The 25,664-nt window shown below is 52.4% G+C and overlaps 1 protein-coding gene across 1 annotated transcript; it reads right to left on the bottom strand.

Moving 5' to 3' along the window:
- Nucleotides 1-1,156: 1,156 nt before the first annotated feature.
- On the bottom strand, nucleotides 1,157-22,972 carry LOC128272859 (uncharacterized). The gene is made up of 3 exons (XM_053010742.1): nucleotides 22,297-22,972; nucleotides 3,513-3,814; nucleotides 1,157-3,447 (listed from the first exon to the last, which is right to left on the bottom strand). Exons 1-3 carry the CDS (start codon nucleotides 22,970-22,972, stop codon nucleotides 1,654-1,656), a joined length of 2,772 nt encoding a protein of 923 aa, XP_052866702.1. The 3' UTR covers nucleotides 1,157-1,653.
- Nucleotides 22,973-25,664: the final 2,692 nt, after the last annotated feature.

Here is a 25,664-nt window from a genome sequence, read left to right as displayed (position 1 = left end):
TGATAGTCTTGCTGAAATATGATTCGGATATATCGGATTTAAGAAACAACGGTAAACACGGTTTCCAAAGAAAGAAGATCGTTTTCTATCAACACCCAAACACACCCGCAGATTTCTGGTCATAATAACATTTATTAAAGAACCTTGTTGCTTAAGGGTTTTATTTTTCATAGAAACAGTAGACAATTACAAGTACAAGAACATTCTCGAATATGGGCCTCAATAAATATACTCTTTTGCACCCAAATCTGTTAACTACACCAGCGCTGATGGGTGGTGATCGCCGACCCCCATTAGTCGCTGGCTTTGCTTACTGAAGCACTTCGGGACAGCACTTGGGTGCTGTTTGGATTTCTTGCTCGTCCCTACAATGTCGGCAGAGCATCATTGTGTCTCTAGCCGATCGTTCGTTCGCCTTACCCAAACTATTAGTTCAGTTTTGCTCCCTTACTAACTTTAGTGTTCCCTTGTTCCCATGTTGTAATGCATGTAAAGCAGCATGTTGTACGTAAGAGATTGCAGTCTACTTCCCCGGCTTGAACAGGGACACGGCTAACTTCCGGTTCGAAAAGTGATTAGATTCATTCGATGAGGAGTCTCGCAACGCGGTGCCCAAGGGCAGGCATGAATGCCATCAGCCCCGTCTGCTGTCCGCAATAGATGATTGCATTATAGATCAGTGCACCCGGTCACCCGGTAACTTACAATGAAGCCAACGTTTCCCCCCTTGAAAATTTAACAACTTTATAACCAAACACGCTAACACCCCATACGTATGATCATTCCCACCTCGCGTTCGCTTGAGCCTACAGTAATTGAGGAAAGTTTAGAGTATCGGTGCAACACGGTGGTGCCTAAAGCCGTACGGTTGTGTGTGTTAAAGGGAAACAATACACCTAAAACAACACCACAGAAAAAAACTTTCACAACGGCGCCCTTTGGCCGGTTTACTGTTAGTTTGGCTGTATATGTGTTTGTTTGCTAATGTGTTCTATTGATTTAACGATTACAAAATAATTTATTTGGTATCCGACTCTATCGTATTCCGTTCCACCTGGCCTCTGGCTCGTCCTTCCACTTGATCATGAGCTACCGAGCTCGAGGAGCATCAGCATGTACGCATCAGCCGTAGACGAGGATCAACGTTCAAACGATAGCTTAGCCTAAAAACGAACGGTAAAGCTCTACCCTCGGGGAGTGCTCCACCTGCGTGCGGTCCCGGCTCGATGCGGTCTATAAGTGCCCCGCCATCAAGTGTCGAGGTTCCACACGGAGCACTGCACTGTAGTAATGTATCATATGGTTTGTCTTTTATGTACGAATCATTACCCAAATCAGGGTACCTGCCATTTTACGCTCGAATATCCTTGGCCCAACCGCGCGCTGCGTTTTCTACAATATATTGACCACGGGTGACCGAAGGCTTACCCATATCGTACCGGAGTAAACAACTAATAATCTTCAACTGCTTCGGATCGCCACGTAAAGCTAACGGAAGTGTGTTTCACTAGATCTCTGTCGCACCCGAAACATTAAGCACAGAGGGCACTAAACAAAGGGGACAAAAACATAACACACACACGCCAGCGGGGGGCGCATTGATGCTAACACAGGTTGGGCCGATTAGATCCCCAATCGGGACGAGCAACAACTTCAAGCCGTCACCGACTTGATTGACGGTTGGTTGTCCTGAAACTCGACATAGCCCGACTCGTCGCTAAACTCCGAATCGGAATCGATCGCCTGCAGCTGGTTGATCAGCTCCGTGTTGACGGCGGCGGCCACCACGCTGGATTTGAGGCGCATCTGGCGCACCTTCGGTTTGCTTCCCTCCACGTGCTGACGGCTGCGGTGGTGATAATGCGTATGGTTATCCTGCGGCGTGTCCTCCGGTCCAACGTCTGTTTCGGTGCCGTTCAGTGAGTTTAACGGCGAGTCGATGGGTTCCGCGGGTCCGCACGAACCACCATGTCCGGTTAACATCGGCATCAGGAAGCTCGACTTGACGCCCGGCGCCGGGAAGGTGATACTGCGCTTGAAGATCATTGCGTCCGCCTGTGGGCTGGACGGGCTGCCGGTGCTGGATGTGCCGCCGAGTGACGCCATCGGACCGCTGCGCTCGCCCAGCGGCACATGGATCACCTGGTTCTCGGCCAGCTGCTCGAAGCTACGGACTCGCTCGAGCACCGAGCACGGTTTGTTGGACGGTGCGGTTGCGGTGGCCACCGAGTCGTCCGTGTTGGTCGTGACCGTGCTCGACGTTTCGCAGCCGCTCGATATGGAACCCTCGTCACTGTCCGGATGATGGGTTGAACCTCCGCCGGCCGCACTGATTTTGTTAGCCACGCACACCAACGACGGAGGCGCCGTGTCGTCCTCGGCGTGAAGACAGGAGAGCCGCGGAAGGTGGTGATGGTGGTGGTGGTGGTGATGATGATGGCTTCCGACGGCTGCCGATTCGGCAGCCGTTCGCAGCATCTCTAGTACTTCGTCCTGGTTGAAGAACACTGCGTCCGCTTCCGGCACGTCTTCGTGGCCCTTCTGCGACCGACCATCGGCGGAAGGCTGATCTCGATCGCGCTCGCGGTCCCCCTCTCCAGCCAGCGGGTCCTCCTGGTAGTGGTCGAGATCGTCCAAACTGAGTGCCAGCCGCTGGGTGTCCTCTAGGGCCACCGTCACGCTATCGTGGCGCTGGCTCAGGTCGTGCATGCTGCAGACGGCCGTCGGGTTGAGCTTCATGTCGAAGTACGAGATCAGTTCCGTCGAGAGCGGTTCGCTCGAGTCGTAGTTGTAGTGCGCCAGGAACGTCTCGAAATCGTCCTCCGACGAGTCGGTACTGTGCGATCGTTTCGATTTCATGTGCCCCGGCCCATCGGCCGATTCGGAGGCGGCCATCGTGCCACTCTCGGCGTCTTCCCCATGCGCCTCGCCCTCGTCGTCGTCATCCTCCTGGCCGATCGTGTCCAGTATCGAGTCGACCGACTTGTTCATCGGGCTTGCCTGTACAATGTTCTCGTTCTTGAGCGGCACCTTCGCCTCCAGATCTTTGGGGGACTTGAACGAGTTCCGTAGCCGCGTCCGGCGTATCGAGTGGCCCCTCCGGCACCGTCGCCGACCGAGCGTGGTCGACGGGAAGAGGGCGTCCTCGCGGCAGCAGGGCTCCAACCCTGGGGGCGACTTGGCCCTTCCTGTTCCGCCGAGCTGCTGCAACTGGCCCTCGTCGCCCTCTTCGTCTTCCTCGCCGATCATCTCCTCGATGGCCATCAGCTTCGGCGCGGACTTGGACCGCTCGAGCGGCGGCCGGTAGTTGTTGGCGCCCACGCTCAGCATGATCTTGCGCCGCGGCATGCTCGGATTGTCGTACACACTGTTGGCCAGACTCAGGCGAGCGTTCTGGCGGTTCAGCTTGTCGCGCTTGAACTCACGCAAGGCTTTGGCTAGGTTTTCCTAAAACGGAGAAGAACCGAAACATTAAGTAGAGAACGAACGGCGCTGGCGGACTGGGTACCTACCTTCAGGATGGTGCTGATCTCCTGGGCGATGTTTTCTTTGGAGCAGATGACCGCGTGGCAGCGGAACTCGTGCTTTAGCTTGCGCCCTTCGTGCCGGTAGATCCAGCAAAATACCCGCGGATAGTTCTTTGGCGAGCTGCAGTAGGTGATCCGGTGCGACCAGTACTCGGTGAGCCCGTGCTGGCGGGTGGTCGCCTTCAAGCCGGACGGGCACAGGCACAGCTTCATCATCACGTCCGGTTTGCTGTTCTGCGTGTAGTTGCGCCACAGGGTCGCCAGTGGTTTCTCCACGCACCCATCGCCTGAAAAAGCCACATCAAAAAGGGAGCACCGTTAGTCCGGTTTTAACCGACGGAGTTCGTTCCTTCACCGACCGATCACTTCTCACTCATCGATCGATCGATCGAACCAGTCAAACACGGCGGCCCGGCCTATACCAACAGCTGCTGTAACCTTGAAACTGTCGCTCTGGGCGGTGCCGACCCGACCGCTCCGACCGAGAAAAAAAGGAACAATCGATCTATCCGCCGGCTGTCTGACGTTTGAATGGACCCGCGGGCGTCCTCCCCCCCGAAAAAGTTTGACGGACGGCCACGCAACGCGGCCCACCACCGTGTCATTACGCGAAGGAAGTGTGGCGTGCGACAACTGTTTGCCAAAGCCACCCTTGGCATAACTCGGCAGCGCACAACCCATTAGGAAACCAAACCGCCGAATAAACCAAAAGACAGATTGCACAAGTTGCATGGCCCCGACGTGCCACGTCGTCGGATTGCCGACGCAATCTCGCCCACCCAGAGACGAGATTATCATACAAATCATGGGCTCGACTCGACAATTGGCCCCAACACACGTTTTGGCGGACGGTTTTTTCCATTTTCGTATCCATTTTCCCGGCAGTGTCGTTTGATTACCGGGAGGGGTGACTCACTTGGCGCACAGTGAGGTTTCCCCGTTGAATCCTCGCTGCACGCGAGTGGATCTTTCCTACAATCAAACTATTGATTATACTGTCGCCGACAGACAGAGCACCACACGCAACCCGGGGAACCCGGGGACGAGCGCCTTTTTTTTGGATGAAAATCGGAAATGTCTGTTGGCATCGGGCCACACCATATGATTAGGGGTGGGTGGCGTGTTCCAAGACGTCACTGAGCTTAAAAAAGAGATTCGATGTTTCGTTTTGTTCCTTCCGCGAGACAAGCAACCGACGAGCGATGGTTGCTGCGACCGAGTAGCTTTTGCGAGATGTCGTTCGAATAACCAAAAGGAAATGGAGTTTTCAATGGCAATCAATAACTCTATACCATTTCGAGTTGATTCGATCAAAGAAAATATTGATTTTTAATTTTTTCTCTGATCCCCTAGCGCGTAATCAATAGTTTCGCTGAACATTTATGGGTAGAGTAGCTCTAAATTACGAAAAAAGAACCTTACACACATGTTGGTGTTTGGAGTAATAAGGCGTATGGCCAACTAGATTGAACCATTCGCTGGGCGCGACCTCGCTGTCGGAAGCCTCCGTTCTTCGGTCCAAAAAACGGTCAAACAATTCCGACCAACCACCTGCAGCACTCCAACAATCCAAGAATCGGATTGTTTGTGCACCGACCACAACAGGAGCAGAGGCGAGAGAGCGAGAGGCCCACCACAGCCGCGGGCCAATACTTCGAGTAACTCCGCTCCGCGAAGGTCATGTCATCGAGAATGAGACTGCGTTCACCGCCCCCCGCTGGGGGGGATTTCCTAAAGACAATTTGCGTGTCTTGTCCGGAGGGGCTTTTTGCACCCTTCCTCTTCTTTACGTAATCGGACAAGCAAACCGAAGCGCAAAAGGGCAACCGGATAGTGTCCGAAAATTAATGCAGGAGATCGCACAACGGCCGAAGAAAGATGAGCGTTCATTGAGCAGCCACAGCTCCTCTACCCACACCCAAACGAGAGAGCTAGAACCGGTTCGGTGGTTGGGCTTCCTTTAGGACTTCCCGTCGTTCGGGGCATTAATCGAGGCCGGTTTGATTCGTTTGTCGATTAGCTAGCTAGCGCGTGCTAAACCGTTTAATGAGCAGACTGCGCGTAATCAGATGCAAGATTTATAACGTCACAAAAAACCGGGGTGCCATAATGGTCGTTCGCTAAAGGAAGAACGCGATTTTACTTTCGATGCTCGAGCTCGATTGATTAATTCGTCATTAGGGGGGCCACTTGTCTCGTGTCGAAACATTGGCCAACGATGGGGACCACGCTTAACAATCGGTCCGATTGAGTGACCGATGTAGCGTGTACCGGTAATTAACCTACTCCGCCGGCACGGATACACCATTCCTCGAATGGCGGCACTGTTTGTGGTGGAAGCACATAAACGAAATATTGTGCAGAATGCCCCATCTAAATGTCTTTTTTGCCCAAGTGCGGTTTTCCATGACACTTCCATCAAAGCGGGACGTCGCCACCGCAGCAGGCGGCTGCTACTTTGCATATCGCGTACACAGAGCCTGAACTCAAACACGTTCTTGCTATTTGTCATCCACACAGAGCCCCCCCGATAGAAAGCGGTCTCCGATGGTCTGTTTGGTGGAAAAGTTTTGACAAATTGCGGATTCCTTCGCGTCCAGCTTTGTTTTGCTTTCTTTTCGTTCCAATATTAACGTTCTATTTGTTCCCCCGTCCGAAAGTCCGAAATCTCGGCCAGCCCCGCCCCGTGAGTCCGTGGCTGCTTCGCCGTCCGTGCACGTCTCGTCCGTCTCGTGACACTTTCACACAACCCGGCCGTGTGCGCGCTGTGCCGCGGAAAAAGGGTTGGAGCCCTACTTCGGACGGCTCCGGACGTGACACGCTCCCGGCCGGCCGATATGCTGCGAGGGGTTTTTGATTATGTCGCCACCATTAGTTACTAGTGGGGCGGTGTGGCCCCGTGTGCCGCGAGAAATCCCCTAATAGACGTGAGACAATTCGTCAAACGACCCACCTATCATAACCTCAATCAATGGGGATTATGTCCCGGTCGGTGGCGGAGGCAAACACGGGGCCGGTATCGAACTCCCTCGATATTATTTTGATGTCCCGAGAAATGCCGCCGGGTCCCAAGTGGGCTGAAGTGGGCTGCTGCAGGGTGTAATGGGGCGAACAAATCCCAATCATAGTTCCCTTCGGAAGAAGAATCCCGGACACAACTCAAATAACGTCGTATTGTATGCTTCCTTTTGTGTGAGTTGATAATTGCTTAAAACATCCCAACAGACCCTGTGCCCCGGGGTTGGCCAGATGCTTGATGGATGACAACACGTGCCCCCGGCCGTAACACCGTGTGTGTGTGTGTGCGTTCTTACCAAACAAAGCACTCGAGAGGCAAGGAATGTGAGGAATTTCGCGAGTAAACCTATTGGGCGCGGAACCAACGAAGATCGCGATCCGTAGAGTATTCCGCAGTTCCTGCAGTCGGGCCCGACAGGCGACAGAGTCAATTAAAACCAATAATGCCAAAGTGTCCACTTCACTCGTACCCCGCCTGCCCGCCCGACCGGACCCCGCGCCGGGTAATCTGACTAATTAAATATTTATGTAATGCCACTCTCGAGAGTTCCCCGACGAGAGCTCGTGTTCGAAATTTGATTTTCGGAGGCTGCCACCCTCCACAGTAAGCCAATCCTGGAGAACTTGAAGACCAGGAAGTGGATACTGTCGGCGCGCTTGATTGGCAAATAATGCGACCGACAGACACGGTGAATGAAGATTCAACTCGCGTCCGTTGTTGAGGGACTTGGACGCGCACTTGGCAAAGAGACTTTGGCGTTCGGCGATAATTACGCCATCAAACAGGCATTCAGGCGGCGCGGACGACGACGGAAGCCAGTATTTACACGGGGCGCACACTGGCACGGTGTGTTTCCTGGGACTAAAAATTACCCACCCAGTCGTTGGGCCATTTTGTTTTGCCTTGTTGACGGAGTAGGAGGAACGTTCTGGAGGATTGTGGTTCGTGTCCCGGTGGGACCACCACACGTTCGCCATGCGTCATGTCGACTGATTCGGATCGGAAGTGAAATCGGTCGAAAGGATTGGAGGGCCCAAACTTTTCCACCACAATTACTGCGAATCTCGGCGCTTTCTGCGAGTCGGATCTGCACGCGCCGCGGATCATCGGGGCTTCGAAAGCTCCCACCCGGCCCCGGAGCTAATTATTTACACGGCGCACAGTAATGTTGCGTGCGCGGGGCGGCGCCCGGGCGCATGCAGACAATGCTTACGACGCGCCCTCGAACGGGGTCGACCCGCAAGCGTAGGCCGCGGCGGGTTGTGTTACTTTCTTAACCTCGGCGCAGACCACATGAAGTAGCGAGATGAGATGAGTGGCGGCGAACCCTTCAAAAACGGGCGAACGGTGAACTTTTGACTCTCCCGTCGGGGTCAACAGCAACAATCCGCTTCTATTGCGCGGCTGCCCTCGATTGCAGTAGTGCTCCACAGCACGCCAGCACCTTCAGTCCTACGTGTCGGCAACGGCAGTGGTGGTTCTACTTTCACCACGGCCACGCGATAAGGCGCGTAAACTGCAATTAAATCAGGTCGAAGGTATCTCGAAGCCGACAGCAGCAGGAGCCCAAGTCTGGTGCTTCAGCTTCGAATGCCTACAGTCTCGTAACCATCGATTCTCCGCGCGCCAAGCCTCCCCAAGAGTGATTAAAGTTGGTCTAAATTTTGGCCAAATCGATCGCCTAAAGGCTCATTCGTTACGACAACACACATTACGACGAGAGCAGGTCGATGAAATACTGTTTCCTTATTATTAAGCGATCCCAACTCGAACCGATCCTCTTACAAAGCCTCCATTGGTGGCGTGCGGGTGATTCGTTTCGATTTCCTCATGGGCCATACACACACCGGGGCGCTGGATCGTCAATCATTAATCATCAGTTTTATTGCTCGTGGCCTCTCGAGAGGCAAAGAAGATCGAAGAGGGGCTGGGAATGTAATTGAGAAAGCAATTGCATAACACATCGCGCGGTCCGGTCAGGACTCGATTAAATCGTTCGTCCACGCGGAGAGCAGCGTAGAGGCCATATCAACGTTGGAAATTAAATTCTACACTTTTATCAGCCCGATCCAACCGGTCTCCAAAGACCCGTAAACAACCGCCACACAATACCGGTACCGGCACACGTGTCCGTGACCGTTGGCCGTGTGTTGGCCACTCAAGGACACACTTCAAACGAGCAGCGGCGCTTTACGGCTGATGAAAGCATAAAAAATTAACACAAACGCAACGGCCATTCAAAGACACAACCAGCGAGCGAGAGAGAGAAAGAGACAGAGCAGTTATCTGGCACGTCCTGGCAGTTCCTGGCAGAGCTGGTTCCAATCAGGTACCACCGTTATTCCCACCGGTAGCATGGTGCATCACTTTGATCCCCGCTCCGCGAGTCCCTCTGACCGCGGGAGTCCTTTTTGTTGTCCGTCCCATCCCGTTGACGTTGGCGTTGACAACACAGCAAACTAATTGCGAAACTGTTCACTCATGTGTGTGTGCCACCACACAGTTTTGTTCCAAGAATCGTGTTCACTTTCATCTTGCCAATGGCCAATAATTGGCAAAAAATGAACGGAGGAACGGACCGAGAGGCCGTGTGCCGTAACAGCCCCGATGGCTGATGGCGGTGAAGGTAGTTCGAAATTGAAATGTAGTCCATTTTTAGGCCCGACTGAAACAAAAAATTAACGGCAATGTTACATAACTCGGCCCACTCGGCGGCCAGTCGGGTCATCGAGGAAAGTGCATCCCCTCGGTCGGTCCCGAGTGGCCCACTCTCCTTACTAAAGCAACCTGTCCCGTGGGAGGCCGGCCATTCGAATCCCCGGTCGGGGTGGCCTTAAATAATCGCTCCCATTTTTTGGGGTCCCAACCAAAACAAATAATCGTGTCGTAATGGAACTGCGGCTCGGCTCGGCTATATCCGAAATCGGAACTGGCGCCCGAATTGCGAAAACGGCACGGCATTTGGATCGAAATGTCGAAATGGCGTCAAACTTTTGACAGCGGAAAGTCTACAGCGGGCCACAATCTGTCCGTCTGTCGGTAGGTAGTGCCAAAAAACCAGATGGCGCAAGTGGAGCATATCCGCGAAGCAAGAACACGGCCGAAGAAGAAGAAGGAGCAAATCCTTCGCCCGGTTACGCTTCTCCGAAAAAGCCTATTGACCGTTGCATAAATACGGATTGGTTCCCCCTCGTCGCCTCGGCGGACCAGAAAACCATTGCCCAACTGACACACCGATCGGACACATTCGTCTCGAGAGTTGCCGGGGCCGCGGGCGCTCTTGGTGTGGGATTGAATATCGATCGGTTTAGTTTAATCATTTTATGACACGCCGCCGAACAACGGCATGATCGATGGCTGAGGCACACAAAGAGCGGTCCATCGGCTACTGGACACGGACGGACAGCGGATAGACGGCGGGGAGTGGCGCTTACATCATCCTCTCCCCGGGCAACTGTCACCACGGCGGCCCCGTTTGAATATTCGTGTGACCGTGTGCCAGGTGTGCCAGGACAGTAGAGCTGGACCCCGATCCGCTTTGTGCAAATTTGCCAAAAACTGAAAACGCCAGACCCCGGCGCAGCAGCAGCAGCAGGCAATCATTAAAACCAAAATAACAATTATTTACTTTCACCTGCGCGTGCGCGTTGGGTGAAACATTCGGGGCGCGTGCAGCCGATCGCCAGCAAGAGCGCCCTCTGCCGGTGGTCGCCGCGAATTTTGCTGGTGAAAGTTGGGTTGCCCGCCTGTTTGTGCGTCGAGGTCTCCGGCGCTTTTCCTCGTGGAAACATATTTGATTAGGTAACGCGCGGTCGGGTGATCGCACGCCGCGCTCCAAACACAACACAATAAACAATTCGGCTTCTGGTGTGCCGGTGACAGCTGCAGCAGCCGCAGCGATAGGTCATAAAATCGGTGACCACTAGATTTGCAGCACCAGCCCCCCCGCGGTGGGGCACGGGGTGGGAAGTTGTAACGGATTATTGTGCCTTCGAACCAGTTCGTTCGTTCGTTGTTTGCTCTATTTTTGCGATCCGGTTGTTCCGAACCGACCGAAAACAAGATTCAATCCAATCCAAATGCCGGCGAGCTTAGGACGAGTCAGCAAGCATTGGAATGGTTGGAATGGAATGCTGATGGCGATCGAGAGGAAGGAAGTACGCATAGCGTCACACACGAAGGGGTCCCCTCCCACCCCCAGCGCTCACCCAGTTCCTAATGGCAACCTTCTAAACCGGTCCCCACAGCGTGCTTGTGACGACATTGCGTAAGCCGCCGAAGCCGAAGCCAACGGTCGGTGGTTGCATTTGCACCTGGGATCACCTGCGGTGGTGTTGACCACCGGGCGCTGTAAGAGACACTCAGTCTCAGTGCCAAGCGCCAAAACGCGGCAACGATCGGGTAGCGACAACGATTTCGGTCAATAGCAACGTGACTGCCAGTTTTCGATGCAAAAAAACGGTTTTAGGATGATGTGGCACAACAAAAGTGGAAAGAATTACAGGATGTCATGGTTTGAGAACGATCTAGGTATCCTTGAGAATGTGTCAAGCACTTCGAAATCCATCGTCAATTAAGTTGACAGGCGTTTCGTGCAAATACCGGGCTGTTCAATAAATTTTGCAGTTCAATTAGACACACACTTTCTTAGTCAGTATTGTCTCCCTGAACATCAATACACTTGTTCTGAATGAGATTCCAATTTATGAATTCCATCCCTGAAGAGGAGAATCTGGAAGGGCTACAATATACGCTTCCACAGCTGTTATGACCTCATCATTCGATGAAAAACCCTTTTTTTAATTTCTGGAAACAGATGGAAGTCGCTAGAGGCCGAATCTGGCTTCTACTAAATCTTTTTCAGTCACTCGACGATTTTTCAATACAATATCCTGTATTTTTCCTACCATTTCACCTTTTTTTGTTATTTTTGGACGTCCTTGACGTGGATCGTCTTTAAGGACCTGTACGACCAGGTTTAAATTCAGCAACCCATCCTTCTACTGTATTAATTGAAGGCGAAGAGTTCTTATATACTTTCATCATTCGTTCATAAATTTCCTTTGCTTTTAAAACTTCCAAAAATAAAAATTCAATCACTTCACGATACTTGATTTGAAATAAAACTTCACACACGTTCATATGCAGTGTGTACCAACATAACAAAAATAAATTTAGACTAGTAGCAGCGCTCTCTGTTATTGAACCGCAAAACTTATTAAACAAAGTCAGTATTTCTGGACGAAAACTGTCACGTCAACACAGTGCATTGTTTGCAACAATTACTTCATTGTTTTCCTTTCTATGGCCCCTCACCAAAAGCCCACCTTTGTGTTGGACAGCAGATTGAGACAACGTTCGGCTCACAACCACTGTGCACACTCCCATCAACCTTTACAGCGCAGCCACCGGTCTGATCCACGACAGCGTGTTGTAACCCCTGTGTAGACAGGTATTTGGCCGGACGATGTCCCCCGTAAGGTGCCGGCCCGGTCCAAGCCGCCTAAAAGCACACACTTATGTCACTGACACACCCGTGCGCGGGGTCCGTGCGCTCCTCAGTTTTATCACGAAGCATGCAGGATGCTCGGAGATGCTACATCATCTCGCGTGGATGAGATCATCCACGGGCACGGGCGACTCAGGCTTTTTGCTGGCTGCCGATTGCCGCGTTGAAAGCTAATAATGCGCAACCCGCTGCTAATGGCCGCCGAAGGATGGTCGTTAATTTGTGTGAGGTCGTCGTGCGCCCTCCCAAGTGTTGAGGTTTAGGAATGCGACCGAGCAAATACGTGCGCATACCTGGCGGCGGTCACGTCCAATCGGTGGCGGTCCTCAAAAAGGGCGTCGCACACTTTCACCCTCTTGTGACATCGGAAAGCATCGACGGGGTTGTGCAAAAAGGGGTCCCCCACCGCCCAGTGAAACCGCGCCCAGGAAGGAGGTCACCTTTTAGGACATCCACAGTCAGGGCGCGCGCGATGCATTGGCATCCGCGACTCCCTGAGTTCCTGAACCACAAAGAGTTGACCGCCGCACCATTAAGCGGTCTGGGGGTGGGTCTCGGTTTCACTTGGTTGGGCGCGTGTTGTGGGCGCCGCTATTTTATTCACCACTGACCCCCTTTTTGGCCCAGCCAAGCCGTCTCAGCTTCAGTCAAGAACTTTCGCCTGACACCGGAGGGCGCCGCAAAAACCAATCGAAGCCTAATGATCGTCATCGCCGTCATCGTCGTCGTTGTCGGCGACAGTAAAGAGGCCACCACCACCGTCAGCGTTCCGCCCTCCCGATTATTAATGATCCCGTTCTACTTCTGCGCCGTGGTCGTTTCTTGGCTTTCGTGGCTGTCCCGGGTTGGTTGTTCCGCGTAATCCACGTTTTGGGGTGCATTCTGTCAAGCGATTTGGTGGTTTGCCATTGATTGAAGTCTGACTTCTCAGATGTACCGGTTTACCGGGGTTTGGAACCGGGAGTGGAGCATGTAGGTCAATTGAGGCTCCATGAGGAGCGCTCGCAATTTGAGGCACTGCGGATGACACATGTGCAAACAATTAGGAACGAGGTTTCTTCCGGGCCCTGTCCTCAGCAAGCAGCCTTAGCAAACACGTTACATAGGTGTGGTAAGCTCCGGTGCTCGCTCGCGACCGTTATATGTAATCAAGTAATTACTGGGGAACCCAGCACCGGTTGCCGCCGCCGCCGGCGGCAGGGAAAACTCCTGGGAATGCGGGAAATAAGCCGAACGATGACGAGCACCATCGGGGATGGCCGTCCACAGGATTGATTCACCAGCGCGGGGGGAAACCTACCGTCAGTCAGGATGCTCTCGTCACGAGAGCCATTTGGTAATTTGAACGACGCGGGTTCTCCGGTAGGCCACCGGCACACCGGAGCGAGTGAGGCACCTTATGGAGTGGACACTCCTTCACCTTCACCGCTGTTGACGAAGAAATCGATTATGAAACCCGTTTCTTGGCCACCGCACGACAATAACTAGATGCGTACGAGGTGGCCCTCGCAGTGGGCTCAGGCAGTGCTCAGGTCCCTTGTCGTCTCGAGAAACATCGTCTCTCATTACCGTCTGTCGGCCACAAAACTGGATCCAGTCGGCAGCAGAGGCGCAAAACCTGTTCCTTCCTTTCCGAGCAACGGTGCTTCCTTTTGAAGATCTCCCCCCGGGGGGTGTCGGCGATCGGTGCCACTGACATAAGCCCGAAAAGTGCACCGATTGCAACCGGGCTATGCGGCTCATGAAATGAATTATTGAATAAATGGTGCGCCGTTATGCGCCCGAAGCCTGCCCGAAATGCGCTGCAGATATCGAATTTTCCTCAAAATAAAAAAAAGGACTGCGCGAATCGGCGGCCACCCCAACGGAGTATCGCGGAGGTGAAGGCGAAAAAATTAGCCTCGCAGAAGGTATTAAATAACGCGCGCTCGCGCATTGGCGTTCGCACAATCTCGACGACGACTACGCCAATGGATCAATGGCGTACGGTTTCCGCTTCACAGCCCCCACATACACACACACACACCTGGAGCAGTGGCCACCGTTTCTCGGTGTGCCATATTATTGCACAACAGTTATGCTCATCCCTTCTCCGCCCCGGGGGCTGGCGATCGTTCGACCGCAAACATGGCGCAAAAAGTGCTGTGGCGGCTTCGAGAGTGCAGTATTATGGTGCGCGGCAACACCGCGGTGGCCACCACCGGGGGGCGGGGGGGACAGTGACAGGGGACACACACAGGTGGGACACCAAATTATGGAGTTGTAGTATAATTATAGTGAAGCTCGCCAAAATCGGCGAGAGCGAGCCACAACAGACCAGCACCGGGTCGGGTCGGTCAGGTCGGTTTCATCATTCCATCAGCTGCTGCTGCCCTTGTGTGTGCGAGGATGATCATCTTTCGTGCGGTGGACCCTGGGGCCAATTATAGGGTCACCCCCAACCAGGGTACGGGGGTTCATCGAACGCCGAGAGCGAATTAAGGGAGCTACTTTTGGAGAACCACAAAAAAGTGGCCAGCGGATGGAGGCCTGGTAGCCTTGCGCATATGTGCGTTGGTTTGCTCTCCTGAGGGCTCTTACCAATAATCAGGTCGCGCTGGTCGTTGTGGAATGCAAGGATTGCAACTATGGCTGACCGTTGGTACGTGGTGTGTCGCAATGGATGTCCCCTAAGCATCTCCTACAGTTGTTTAGTAACAGTTTTGTAATCCTCATTATTTGTTATCTTATTAAGTTTCGTTATCTACAGAGTGAGCAATTTGGAGGCATTTGTTTCATAAAAGAAATACATAAGGACATTATGTTTTGTTGTGTATTTGAAGAGTCTTTCATTTTGGTCCAAAGATATTTCTTATAAAAATAAAAATAAAAATGAAACCGCGCAAATGGCTACCTCTGGCCTTGGTAACCAAATGAGCCCTTTTAACGGCGTTTTCCGAAACTTAATTGATCCAACAGCAACGATTGTGACCATTGTTCACTGGACTAATGATATCGAAAGTCAAGGACTCTGCCTGTCCTCAAGAACAATATTTACTAAACCATTGCCATATCCGTCGAAACATTGGCCAAAACGATGGAAAATTCTGAAAAAAGGACACATTTGGTTACCAAGGTTACCATTTGAGAGATTACTATATTTAAAAAGTAAAAAAAGGTTTTGATATGATTGATTTATTACATCGACGGCCTTTAACTATCACGAACACTCTTTTAAATCATTTCAACTAATAACCAACACTTCCAACTTCCATTCAAAATTACATAAAACGCTCGCCTCTACGGCAAGTGAACTCCCAAAACGCTTAGTTCCGGACCCGCAGCACGTAACGAAATAATGCTCCAAAATCACGCAAGTGATCGCACAGCATGATGCGTTTGAGATGCGGCCGTCCGGGAGGGAGGGTGGTCGGGGCAGCTTGCGCCACCCGGAGCGCCACGCTCGGAACGACGCATAATACTGTTCCGATTATGTTGCTCCGTTTGTTCTCTCGGACCGGCAACCAATTTGGCCGCGGCCCCACCGGAATGACACAGAGACCGCCAGAAGAGCTCGAAATAATAAGTCGGCAACATTATGCCAAACCGGACCGGGCGGACCCCGGTGGTGGTGGTGTTATGTAACGTTTACACGCACCCCGCACTCCGGTGGGCGAGGGTCCGAAGGGGTTGTGTCTACTGCGGCGGCACCGAAGCACCATGTTGCGCGTCGCACGTGGGGCAACAACACAGCAATTGGCGCAAATCTGTGTGTGAACATCATCAAGTCCGGTCCCCGACTGGCCATTTGCTAACCCCGTCCCACCACGCGCCGGAGTCTCGTGAAATTGACCCACAAATTCGTACCCGGGCCCCTTTCGCACTTCTTCAAGCTGTTTGGGTCGCTCCAGTGCTTTGTTTCCTTCCCGTGGCCACCACGGAGCGCCAGTGGCGAACGTGGTGGTGGTGGCCCTGAAACGGTCGTCCTTCGTGGCCGCTCACAGTAGGGTGTGCCAAGTGGATGACACACCAACCCAACAAAAACACGGGCCGGGAGAGTCTGAGTGACAGCAGTTCGATGGAACATTTGGAAAGAATATCAAACTTTTTACAAAAGCTACCGCATTCAGGACGTTCCAATACTGAGAAGCATCTCCAATAAAAGTCGTGCCAACGCTCGGTGACATCGACAGAACTCAAGTGGACAAAACATCTCAAAGTCGTGTCAGCAGCAATAATAAAAGCATCCCGAAAGGAGCACAGACCAAAAACTGGGACGCTTTTCAGCACATCTTGAAGACGTTCCTCCTCCGGGACCGGGACTTTTATTAAACCAATATGGGTCGCCATCAATCATTCCGGGGCGACAGTTTGCTGATTTTTTATCACATTTCCCGACAAACGACATTTCCAGACAAACCGCGGCACAAACTATCGCACATTTCCGGTCACAGCCGGTTCGAGGGAGTAGCAAAAACCATTGCTACCATTCCATTCTTCCCGCCCGGGACAGATACAACACGAAAACTCCGGGGACCCACAGCGTGAAGGTCAGAGCAAAACTTTGACTTGACGCCTCTTCTGGACACTGGGGCTGGAGAACGAACGAACGCCGCATAAAAACCGAAAGCCATTCGCTCCCCGCGAGTCGTGTCCCGACCACGAAAAAAAGGATGAACCCACCATATCGCGCTCGTGGCCAGCGAGCGAAACTTGGCTCGTTAAAATCCGACTTTATGACTTCCGTTTCGCCGGCGCCGGATTCGTCCTGGGGGCCGAGGCGACCAGAATCTCCAATCGGAGAAGGTCATAATGTATGCGAGAGGAGCAGCGGGACAATAAAACTGTTCACACAAAGCCCAATCGCATCGCGGTGGGTCATCAATTTTGCATGCCACCCTCACGATCATCACCAACCAACTCAGCAGCCTCCCTAGCAAAGGTCACAGAACGGGCGTTTTTCGGTGGGACGATGATATCATGCCGTCTTGGCGCGGGTTGGGCGAACCGAATCGACAGCAGCAACCGACAGCAGCTTCGCGATGAATTATTGGTGGGACAATAAATCTTTGCAACGACGGAACGTTCCAGGAGCAGCAGCAGTAGTGTCCAACCAGCAGGATGATGTTAGAGGGCAACGTGGAGCGTCAATGTTTCGCGGTTAGTTTAATGAATTATCGATTAAAGGCTATTCGTTTCGTTCGAGAAACAAAATACGCGGGTTAATTTAGTCAGTGATGTTAACAAAGCATTGTCCGAAAGGCTCTTTGCGTGTTGATTGGATAAACATTTAAAATGCCCAGCCTTCGGGCGGGGTGCCTAACAAGGATTTATAGAGTTTTATAATTCAAAGCCTGTGTTGGATACTCGCTGGGTGATCAGCGGGAGGTGTGAATTGATTAGATTAACATGGTCAAATGAATTTAAAATTCAAAGGTAAATAAAATTTCTGAGCAAGCAACACCAAAGGAAGTTACTACTGTGACCAAAAACTGACGGAACTGTGAAAAACTGACGGAAAACAGTTTTCTTTGATTAACGTGGTGCATCATGAATTTCTTTCAAACTGGCCAAACTGTCAGGAAGTTCAACTTGACTTGAGTGACTTGTGGCTATTCACTAACGTCAAGAGTCGGGTCCGTGAGCCCATCTTTTAGAGTCACCAGTTGAGGTAGGAGCCGAAACGAAGGATGTGTTGAAGGCTATTCCTCAAAAGAACTTTTCGGACCGTTTCGAAAATTGGAACAAACGCAGAAATAGGAACGAATTCAAATCTGTGGGATTCAAACTTTTAACTTTGCGCCCATATGTAACGCCAATTAGCGGGCTGACTTCAACCACCAACAGGGGCTGCGTTCAACCACTTGTCCATATCCAACAGTAGAGCTGAACCAAGAGCTACTTAGATCAAAGTAACCACAGACATCAAACGGTCGCTGTCACCAACAGCCAACCTCATATCAAGGAGGGAAATGGAAGATCTAGTGAAACAAGTTAAAAAAACATCATAATTATAATACAACTGGCGAACTGGCGAACTGCCATGGGCTCCAATTGTCGCCATCTTTGTGCCAACAGATTGGCCGCCATTCTCGTCGGCCGACACCGATCGGTCACAGCAACGCGGAAGTCACCCGGTACTCGTGACGGTGCTAATGGAACGCGCTCGATTTTCCTGCACCCATAAACGACTACGACCACGACCGACCAAATGGCGGTGGTCTCCGAGAAGACGTCCGATACCTGCGGCTTGGGCGTAGAAACGAACCCCGTGTGGTCGAGGAAGTGAAGCACGCCGAAGCACAGAACAACAACAAGTGCGCCTGCGAAGGGAAATGGAAAACGTGGAGTGGAACGCCACAAACACTCTCGCATCGCATCACTTTAATGGCCTCCATCGACGCGGCCTGATAATGGCACCGCGCACAGCCGCGCCAACGACGACGACGATGATGATGATGATGAGCAATCACAGTTTTCCTCGGTCGGAAAATTTCCGGTGGTGGGAAAACAACCGATTGGAAGGCGGAAAGGTGTCATCATAACGCTGACGTGACGTGACGAAGGGGTAGGCAACAATGGTGACTTCCGCTAACGACGCGGGCCGAGAAAGACGAAGCAAAACAGAAAGCTGGCTTAACTTCCGACCTGGGCTGGCTCTGGGACCTAGCGGCACATGTGGTCGAGAGCGGTCCTCTCGAGACTCCGCCAAGTCCGAGAATGTGCGCGACTTTAATTAAAATGTCAATTGTAGTTAATTTAATCGTTGAGTTCCATTCGGAGACGATGGAGCGCGCTCCGGTCGAGCTACCCAGGCCCTTCGGAACACGGACCACATCTAAGATTTTGCTATTCTCCAAATTGATCCACTTTTGGTTTGCTCTACCGTTTTCCACTCTCCGGTGTGTGCCTTCCACTTATCACACTGTGACCCCTGAGAGTTACAGAATTGATTCCGACCGACCTAGTGGTCGATTTTTCACACCCTTTCAGCTCCCAGTAACGCCCTTCTGGCGAGCCATACCTGATTACCATCAACCTCGTTTCAATCCCAACCTTCTCCAACGCAGAGGTTGGCAGTTCCCGGAGGTCGAAAGAAACCATGAAAATCCCATACACGCCCCGCGCAGGTTTACTGTTACGACCATGACGACCCCAACCCCGAAGGAATGGCGGAAAATTGGACCCACACACGCCACACACACCTAAACGACCAATTGGCAGGTCTAGCCCAAGAAGGAAACCCCGGCCTTTAAGCTCCTTGGGTGGTTCGCAGCAACCGCGCCAAAACCCGAACCCGAATGTCGGTCATCATGGCGTGCACCTCCCCGGTTTAACCCATTTTCGCGCGCCTCCTACCGCATTTTCCGGTACTTCGTGGCTGTGGCACTCGATGAACTTTATCTGGGCACAGGTTGTGCCACAGATTTCTGTACACCGTGAAACTGGTTTGCCCCGGCACCGGTTTCCACCGGGCAGCGCGTCAGGTCTAACACCCTCGGTAAGCTGATACCTTAGGGGGGTATTACATCAGGACATCAGGGGCCAAACGGCCCAGCGTCCCCAGCAGCAGTCCACGTCTCAAAACATCATCCTTAACCCGTTTTTGTCAAGCTGCCGCCAGAGCTCCGATCGCGTGTGATCGGCCCATCATCAACGCATCGGAGGTCAGGGACTGAGGTTGTGCGCGCTCGCCTGTCCCCGTTTGAAGATTAATTTGATCCAACGGAGGAGTTCTGCATCCGTTGCCTCATTTATCGACCCATCAGCGCGCGCGATGAGAAAACTCGAATTCGATGGTCTATGGTCGGTATGGATCTCGAGAGGATCGCGCGCGCGCCAACCCGCAACACGCCGATGAATCATTCACGTCCGCCGTTAATTTGGATGGCGTGAACAACAACCAGGGCCACGGCGGGGCTCGCGTGTAGCTCGAGAAAAGGTCAGCCACGGGTCTTCATCTGATACCGGCGACGGCGGCAAGTCGATTGGACAATTTATTTACCACCCTACGATACACCCTAATGAAGGTTATCGGAGTGAGTGGTGTTGCTACCTCAACGCATGGCAACTGTCCGATTCCGGTGGTGTCGATTCAACGCGAGTGGTTCCAATTGTCACAAGTCACATCGGTAGCGGTAGGAGAGTGTAGTACACACTAACAAGTGGCGCACACCGCCGTAGCGCTGCTACTCGATCCCCGTGAAGTCTTAACACATGGGTTGAAAAGTCCCTGGTCCAACCCATAAATAGCGCTAGTCTTATTGCATTCGCCCTCTTTTTCAGGTAGTACTAACTTTCAAAAGAATTCAATTCCATTCCGTTCCATCAGAACCAGCAATAAAACGTTGGATTGCTGACATCAAATGAGGTGGGAACAGCAAAAATCCACAAAACCGATTTGAATGATCAAAAAGTGAAGATGCGTCTAGCTGACATTATAAAGATATCAAAGGAACTTGTTGAGGATTGATCTGAGCAGTGTTTGGCCACTTTTGAATGGCATAAACCGAGGTTTTCGTCAGTCGATATGTGACAATGGATGAAACATGGAGTCATCAGTTCACTCCGGAATCAAAACGATCGTCATCTGAGTGGAGTGCAACTGGCGAACCTCGTCCAAAGTGTCCGAAAGCTCAACAACCGTATGGAAAAAGGTAATGTCCTCGGTATTTTGGGATGTGCGTGATGTAATATTCATCGACTATCTTGAGAAGGGAAATACCATCAACAGTCTGTATTATTTAGGAGCTACTGGAGCATCTCTTGGCCCCTAGCATCTCACAGACCTCAAAAAAATGCTCATCAGCAAGAAATTTCGCTTAAATGAGGAGGTCATCGCTGAAACTATGGCCTATGTGGAGGCAAAAGACGTTGATAAATATAGGCAATTTTGAACAAAAATAACCCGTTTTCTATCTTAGGCTCTGAACTTTTCAACCCACGTGTTAACTGGCACCTGTGGCGCTTCTACTTCGATCCCCGCGCTTCAAAAGCCTTGCGTAAGACCTTCCAATTCCTTCTCCATTAGCACGTAACGGGGTTCTGAATGGCCGCAGAATGTCCCGCAACCGGCAGATTCACCGCCGAGTGCACCGGATGAGCCGGCGATAAAGACGGCGCAATATGTATGCCATGGCCCAGCTCTCTGCACGCTAGTTGGCCCACAATCGGCACATCAATCGTCGGAGCCCTTCCGGACCTCGGAACCGGAACCGGTTGAACCGGGGCAAGAAGTTCAGAATGCCCGATCCTGCACGTCGGGGAAGGAAGTTGACAATTGCCGATCGCCGGATCTCGGCGATCTAAGTGGACTAATAGAAAGCGACAACGGACAACGGTCGTCTACGGGAGGTGCAAATTTTGACACCGCCAACCGTGGCTGTGGCTATAAAAAGCATCGCACGGCGTTCTATTATTACGCGCGTCCGTCTTCGATCCGACGACGACTACTTGTTGGCGGCAGGCTTTTCGGCAACAACAAGATCTGTCCCCCCCGTAGGCGACCCCAATCAACATCGTGGAGGACACCCATCATAAGCACCTGACACTAGGGGGGTGGTGCTAAGCACTTTACGACCGGTCGCCGATCGCCGACGTGTAGCAGCCAGGCCAGCCAGCTCCGGCCGCCGAGGTGTTTCGGACGAGAAATTCTTCGCCATCAGGCGGCGCTCGACGTGCGCCTAACGGAATGTGTTGCAGTTACGACGACGATTACGACGAACGGCCCTTAAGGGGCGCGTTCGAACGGAACGTGCCGTGGAACCTTCGGAGGAACCTCGAAGTGGGCCACCAGTAGATTGTACGATCGCGCAGCGCAGCGCGCACTTGGCGGAAACTTCTTTATGGTATGGGGCCGTCGAGAGGTCCGTCCACGGAACGGAACGGGGAACTGCAGAGTGCAGAGTGCACACACACAGAGCTCAAATACGTCAAACTCGACACCTGTGTTCGAGCCGGCGAGATATCGATCGGCCAGCGAGCGCCAGAGCGAAGTCAATCAAGCGCCAAGGTTAGCGCTGGGCAGCCAGTATTCGAATCTCCAATCCCGCATCGGCTCGGCGGCTCCTTCTCCGATCCTTGATGATGGTCACCAGGCGGGTCACCCGTTGGCTTGTTAAGCAACCGAAAAGACCGTGGGACATACGCGGGACCCCCATTCGCGGGCCAATCAGTCGATATCGGATTTTGATCGGACTCTGATCGGTTGGAAAGGTTCGACCTTCGCGACGAGATTTCTAAACCGAAGGTATACGACCTACCTTTGGCCCATCCGGTGAGCACGTTGCCGAGGTAGGACACCTTGTACTCCGGGTCCGGGCGGCTGATGTCGATGCTGTGACAGTTCCGCCGCAGCAACCGGCCCAGGCCGCGCGTGATGGACTTGATCGCCCGGGCGCTGCTCTCGCTGTCGTTCACGTAGCACGCGTCCCCGATCTGCAGCTCGTCCGCCGCTTCCTCGCCCACCGCACTGTCCTTCTTGTGGAACCGTTCGCTGCTCAGGAAGCTCCGCTTGAACTGCTGCAGCTTCAGCAGCGCACTGCTGTCGTCGTACTTTTTGGTATTGTAGGTGTTGCCGAAGATCCGCGCGATCGATGCACTCTTCACGAAGCGCGACTTTTTCTTCTTCAGCTCGCTGGCCGCCTCATCTGGCTGGGCCGGCGCACCAGCACCGGCACCGGAGGCGTGCTTTGCGATCGGTCCCGTTCCGGGGTCACTTTTGGGCCTCCGGCGCAGGTGAAATATGTTAAACTTGTCCAGCGTCACCGCGCCTGGTGCGGAATCCGCGGTGAGTGCCTTGGCACTGGTGGACCGGGCCACCGGAACATGATCAACCTCATCCCGGCCGCCGCCGCCGCCACCACCAGCACTAGCGTCATCCAGCGCTTCCTTGCGAACCTCTTCCTTCGGCGCAAACAGCCTACGGTTGGCGGCCATCGCCAATTATTTTCACGCACTCCTCACAAACTCACACTGTTGCCGATCGCCAGACAGAAGCTCACAGAACAAGGGATAGGAAACAGAGTCGGGATTTCACGCCCTCCGGTGGGGGGGACCTCACATGTTCAGCGAACCAACACTAGGCTGGAAGGGAAGTACACCGGGACCGGGTTTGCATCATCCGGAAAACATTCCCGGACCGGACACGGAAACGCGGTTCAGAAATCACACGGTACACACACGGCACTTCCTCTGGAGATTGGACGGGAGCTGGAGCACGAACCGAACCGAACCGAACCGAAGCCAGTCGGGACTGGACAACTGAAGACCGGACAGCAGAGGAACGGCGTTGCTCGTGCGCGCGGCGCCGATTGCGATGATTAGAAACTCGGTGTCCTCGGATCGGTTTTATGCACGTTTATGCTGGAGCTGCGTGCGCGTTGTGCGTTCATTGACACCGAGGCCCGACGGCACACGGCGTTTCCTTGAACTGGATTGCGCGCGCCAAGTTCTCGCCCTAGCGTCCAGCGAGTGCACCGTTCGCATGCGTTGCACCCATTCGACGTGATGCAACGAGCTACGCTCGATCGCTCGTGCGATCCTTTTGGCCGTGGAGCGAGTTCTGGGCGGCTTAGCTAACCGTTCGGGCGGGCGGCTTTCCTTTTTCTGCGCGGTCCGCACACTTTTGGTCAGTTAATTACCACGCCGGCAGTGCAGAGGCCTCAAAAAAGACCGCCTGGTCTGGCCGGGGGGGGAGGGTGACGGTGGTCTCTGGTAGGGGCTGAAAATACAAAGAAAGGAAGGGCGATGAGTCGGTAAGTTGAAAGCCTTTTTTGGATAACACAACCAGAGCCTGGTTCCCTGATATCGCTCTCATTCTCTCTCCCGCCCCGAGGAGTGTCAGGACTTTATCGACCTTGACCAAACCGCTAAACAGTAAACAGACGTCCAGCAGGGAAACCCGTTCTTGAGCGGCCCCCCCTACGAACCGGTAATACGCGATTAGCGTATTGCGGCTGTACGCGGCTCCATCAAAAACCATCCTACTCCGTACCGTGTTCCAAACCTGGGGCTCCCTTGGCACCGGGAAGAAGTTGCCGGGACGTTTTATGATCCAGACCGAGCGCCTGGCGTTGGTATCGTTTAATCTGCGGCACTTGCAGGAGCATTTACTTAACTCGCTATGTGCGCGGTCGTGAGTTATGGATGGATCCCTCCGGCCCGGCAGAGGGTGTACCGTTTTACGCTGGGCACCACCACCAGTAACTCTCTATTGCGCTTCACACCCGGCGGTGGCCACACCTTTTGGTGAGCGCGCCCACCCGCGAATGGATCGTTGATTTTAATAAGGTAACGAAATTAAGTTCAACAAAGAATGCATTAAGATTTGAATAACAAACTGAAGCGCTGCGCTCTGCCCCAGACAGGGACGGGGAGCTTCTTCCGTCGGGCGAAAGAATGGACACTTAAGACACTTCACTTCGCGTCGAAATGAACGCATGGACGCGCATGCGAAAAGCGCACCACACCGTGAAAACCTCCGCGGCCTGGCGCGGCAAATAAACATGCCCATAAACGAGCCCGACCGTCGAGAATGCCGCTCGCAAATCATCGCAGATCGTGAAGGCTATGGGCACTATGGGGAATTGGGTATGGGATAGGCGGACATATTGGCTAACAGTTTATGTGTAGTAGACGCGCTCGGGAATACTAAATTAGCCATTTGTGAGGATATTTTTGGTATTTTGCGCCCGAAGTTATGCAATCTGCATGACAAATGGTGCTGATAAGAATCATGGCCATGACTTTTTAATTGACAGTCGTCTCCAAATATCGAATTTCTCATCATTTCATAATAACCTCATCATTTATTGAAGCTTTTGATAGATAGCAATCTATTTAAAATTCAAAAACTTCCTCTTTGGTTATAAAAACCCTAGAACCTTCGCTTTACTTAACCGACTCTTTGAGCTAGTGTCCAAACAAGTTAGTCACTTCACAGTGCCTTCTTTTCGTGCCATTTTCCACGACAATTCAACCACTTCCTTCAACCTCAATGTTTGTCTTTCAATGAATTTTAAATTTCACTCATATTGAATAAGAACTAGCGTCGTTTACTTTGATGAAATCACTTACGTTCAACTCACAGTTCGTCCACGCTCCACAAGTATGTTCAAACCGGTTTTTGTTGTAACCAACAGTAACGTATGCCTTTTTTTATCTTCGGTTAGTGAGTTTCTTAAGGGCCGTTTACACGTAGCGATATATCGCAGCAATGTCTTGTATGAAACCAATTGCAACGATATATCCTTACGTGTAGACAGCAAAAAAGTACCAATTTGCTTGTATACGACCAGATTGGCAGATCAAAAAAATTGAATGCGCCGAGCATCAATTTCGGACCAATCTCCATACCTGTGTGCGTGTGCTGACGGTGGATAGACATGTGTGCGTGTGTTGATGGCGGTTTGGCATGTTGTTTTGAATGTTTTTAAAGCAAAAGTTTAACGTGAGAATAATTGCCTCGCTTTAAAAGCCATTCCCTCGACCACCGTGACCGATTAGTACTCTTGGTACGTTCTATTTTTTGCTTTGTAACCGAAACGCACAATCCAAAGGCAGACAAACACAGTGTTTCTTCCATGGCTGTTTCCATGACACCGAGATCTGCGATTGCAAATCGCAACGA

Source organism: Anopheles cruzii, chromosome 3 (assembly GCF_943734635.1).
Source record: "Anopheles cruzii chromosome 3, idAnoCruzAS_RS32_06, whole genome shotgun sequence".
Lineage (NCBI taxonomy): Eukaryota > Metazoa > Arthropoda > Insecta > Diptera > Culicidae > Anopheles > Anopheles cruzii.
This window is presented reverse-complemented; position numbering and strand designations above follow the sequence as displayed.

Coding starts and splice junctions, on each gene's coding strand:
- LOC128272859 (XM_053010742.1), bottom strand. CDS start 22,972: ATGGCCGCCAACCGTAGGCTGTTTGCGCCGAAGGAAGAGGTTCGCAAG. Junction 3,815..22,296: donor GCTCACCGGATGGGCCAAAG/GTAGGTCGTATA, acceptor TGGCTTTTTCAG/GCGATGGGTGCGTGGAGAAA. Junction 3,448..3,512: donor AGATCAGCACCATCCTGAAG/GTAGGTACCCAG, acceptor TCTCCGTTTTAG/GAAAACCTAGCCAAAGCCTT.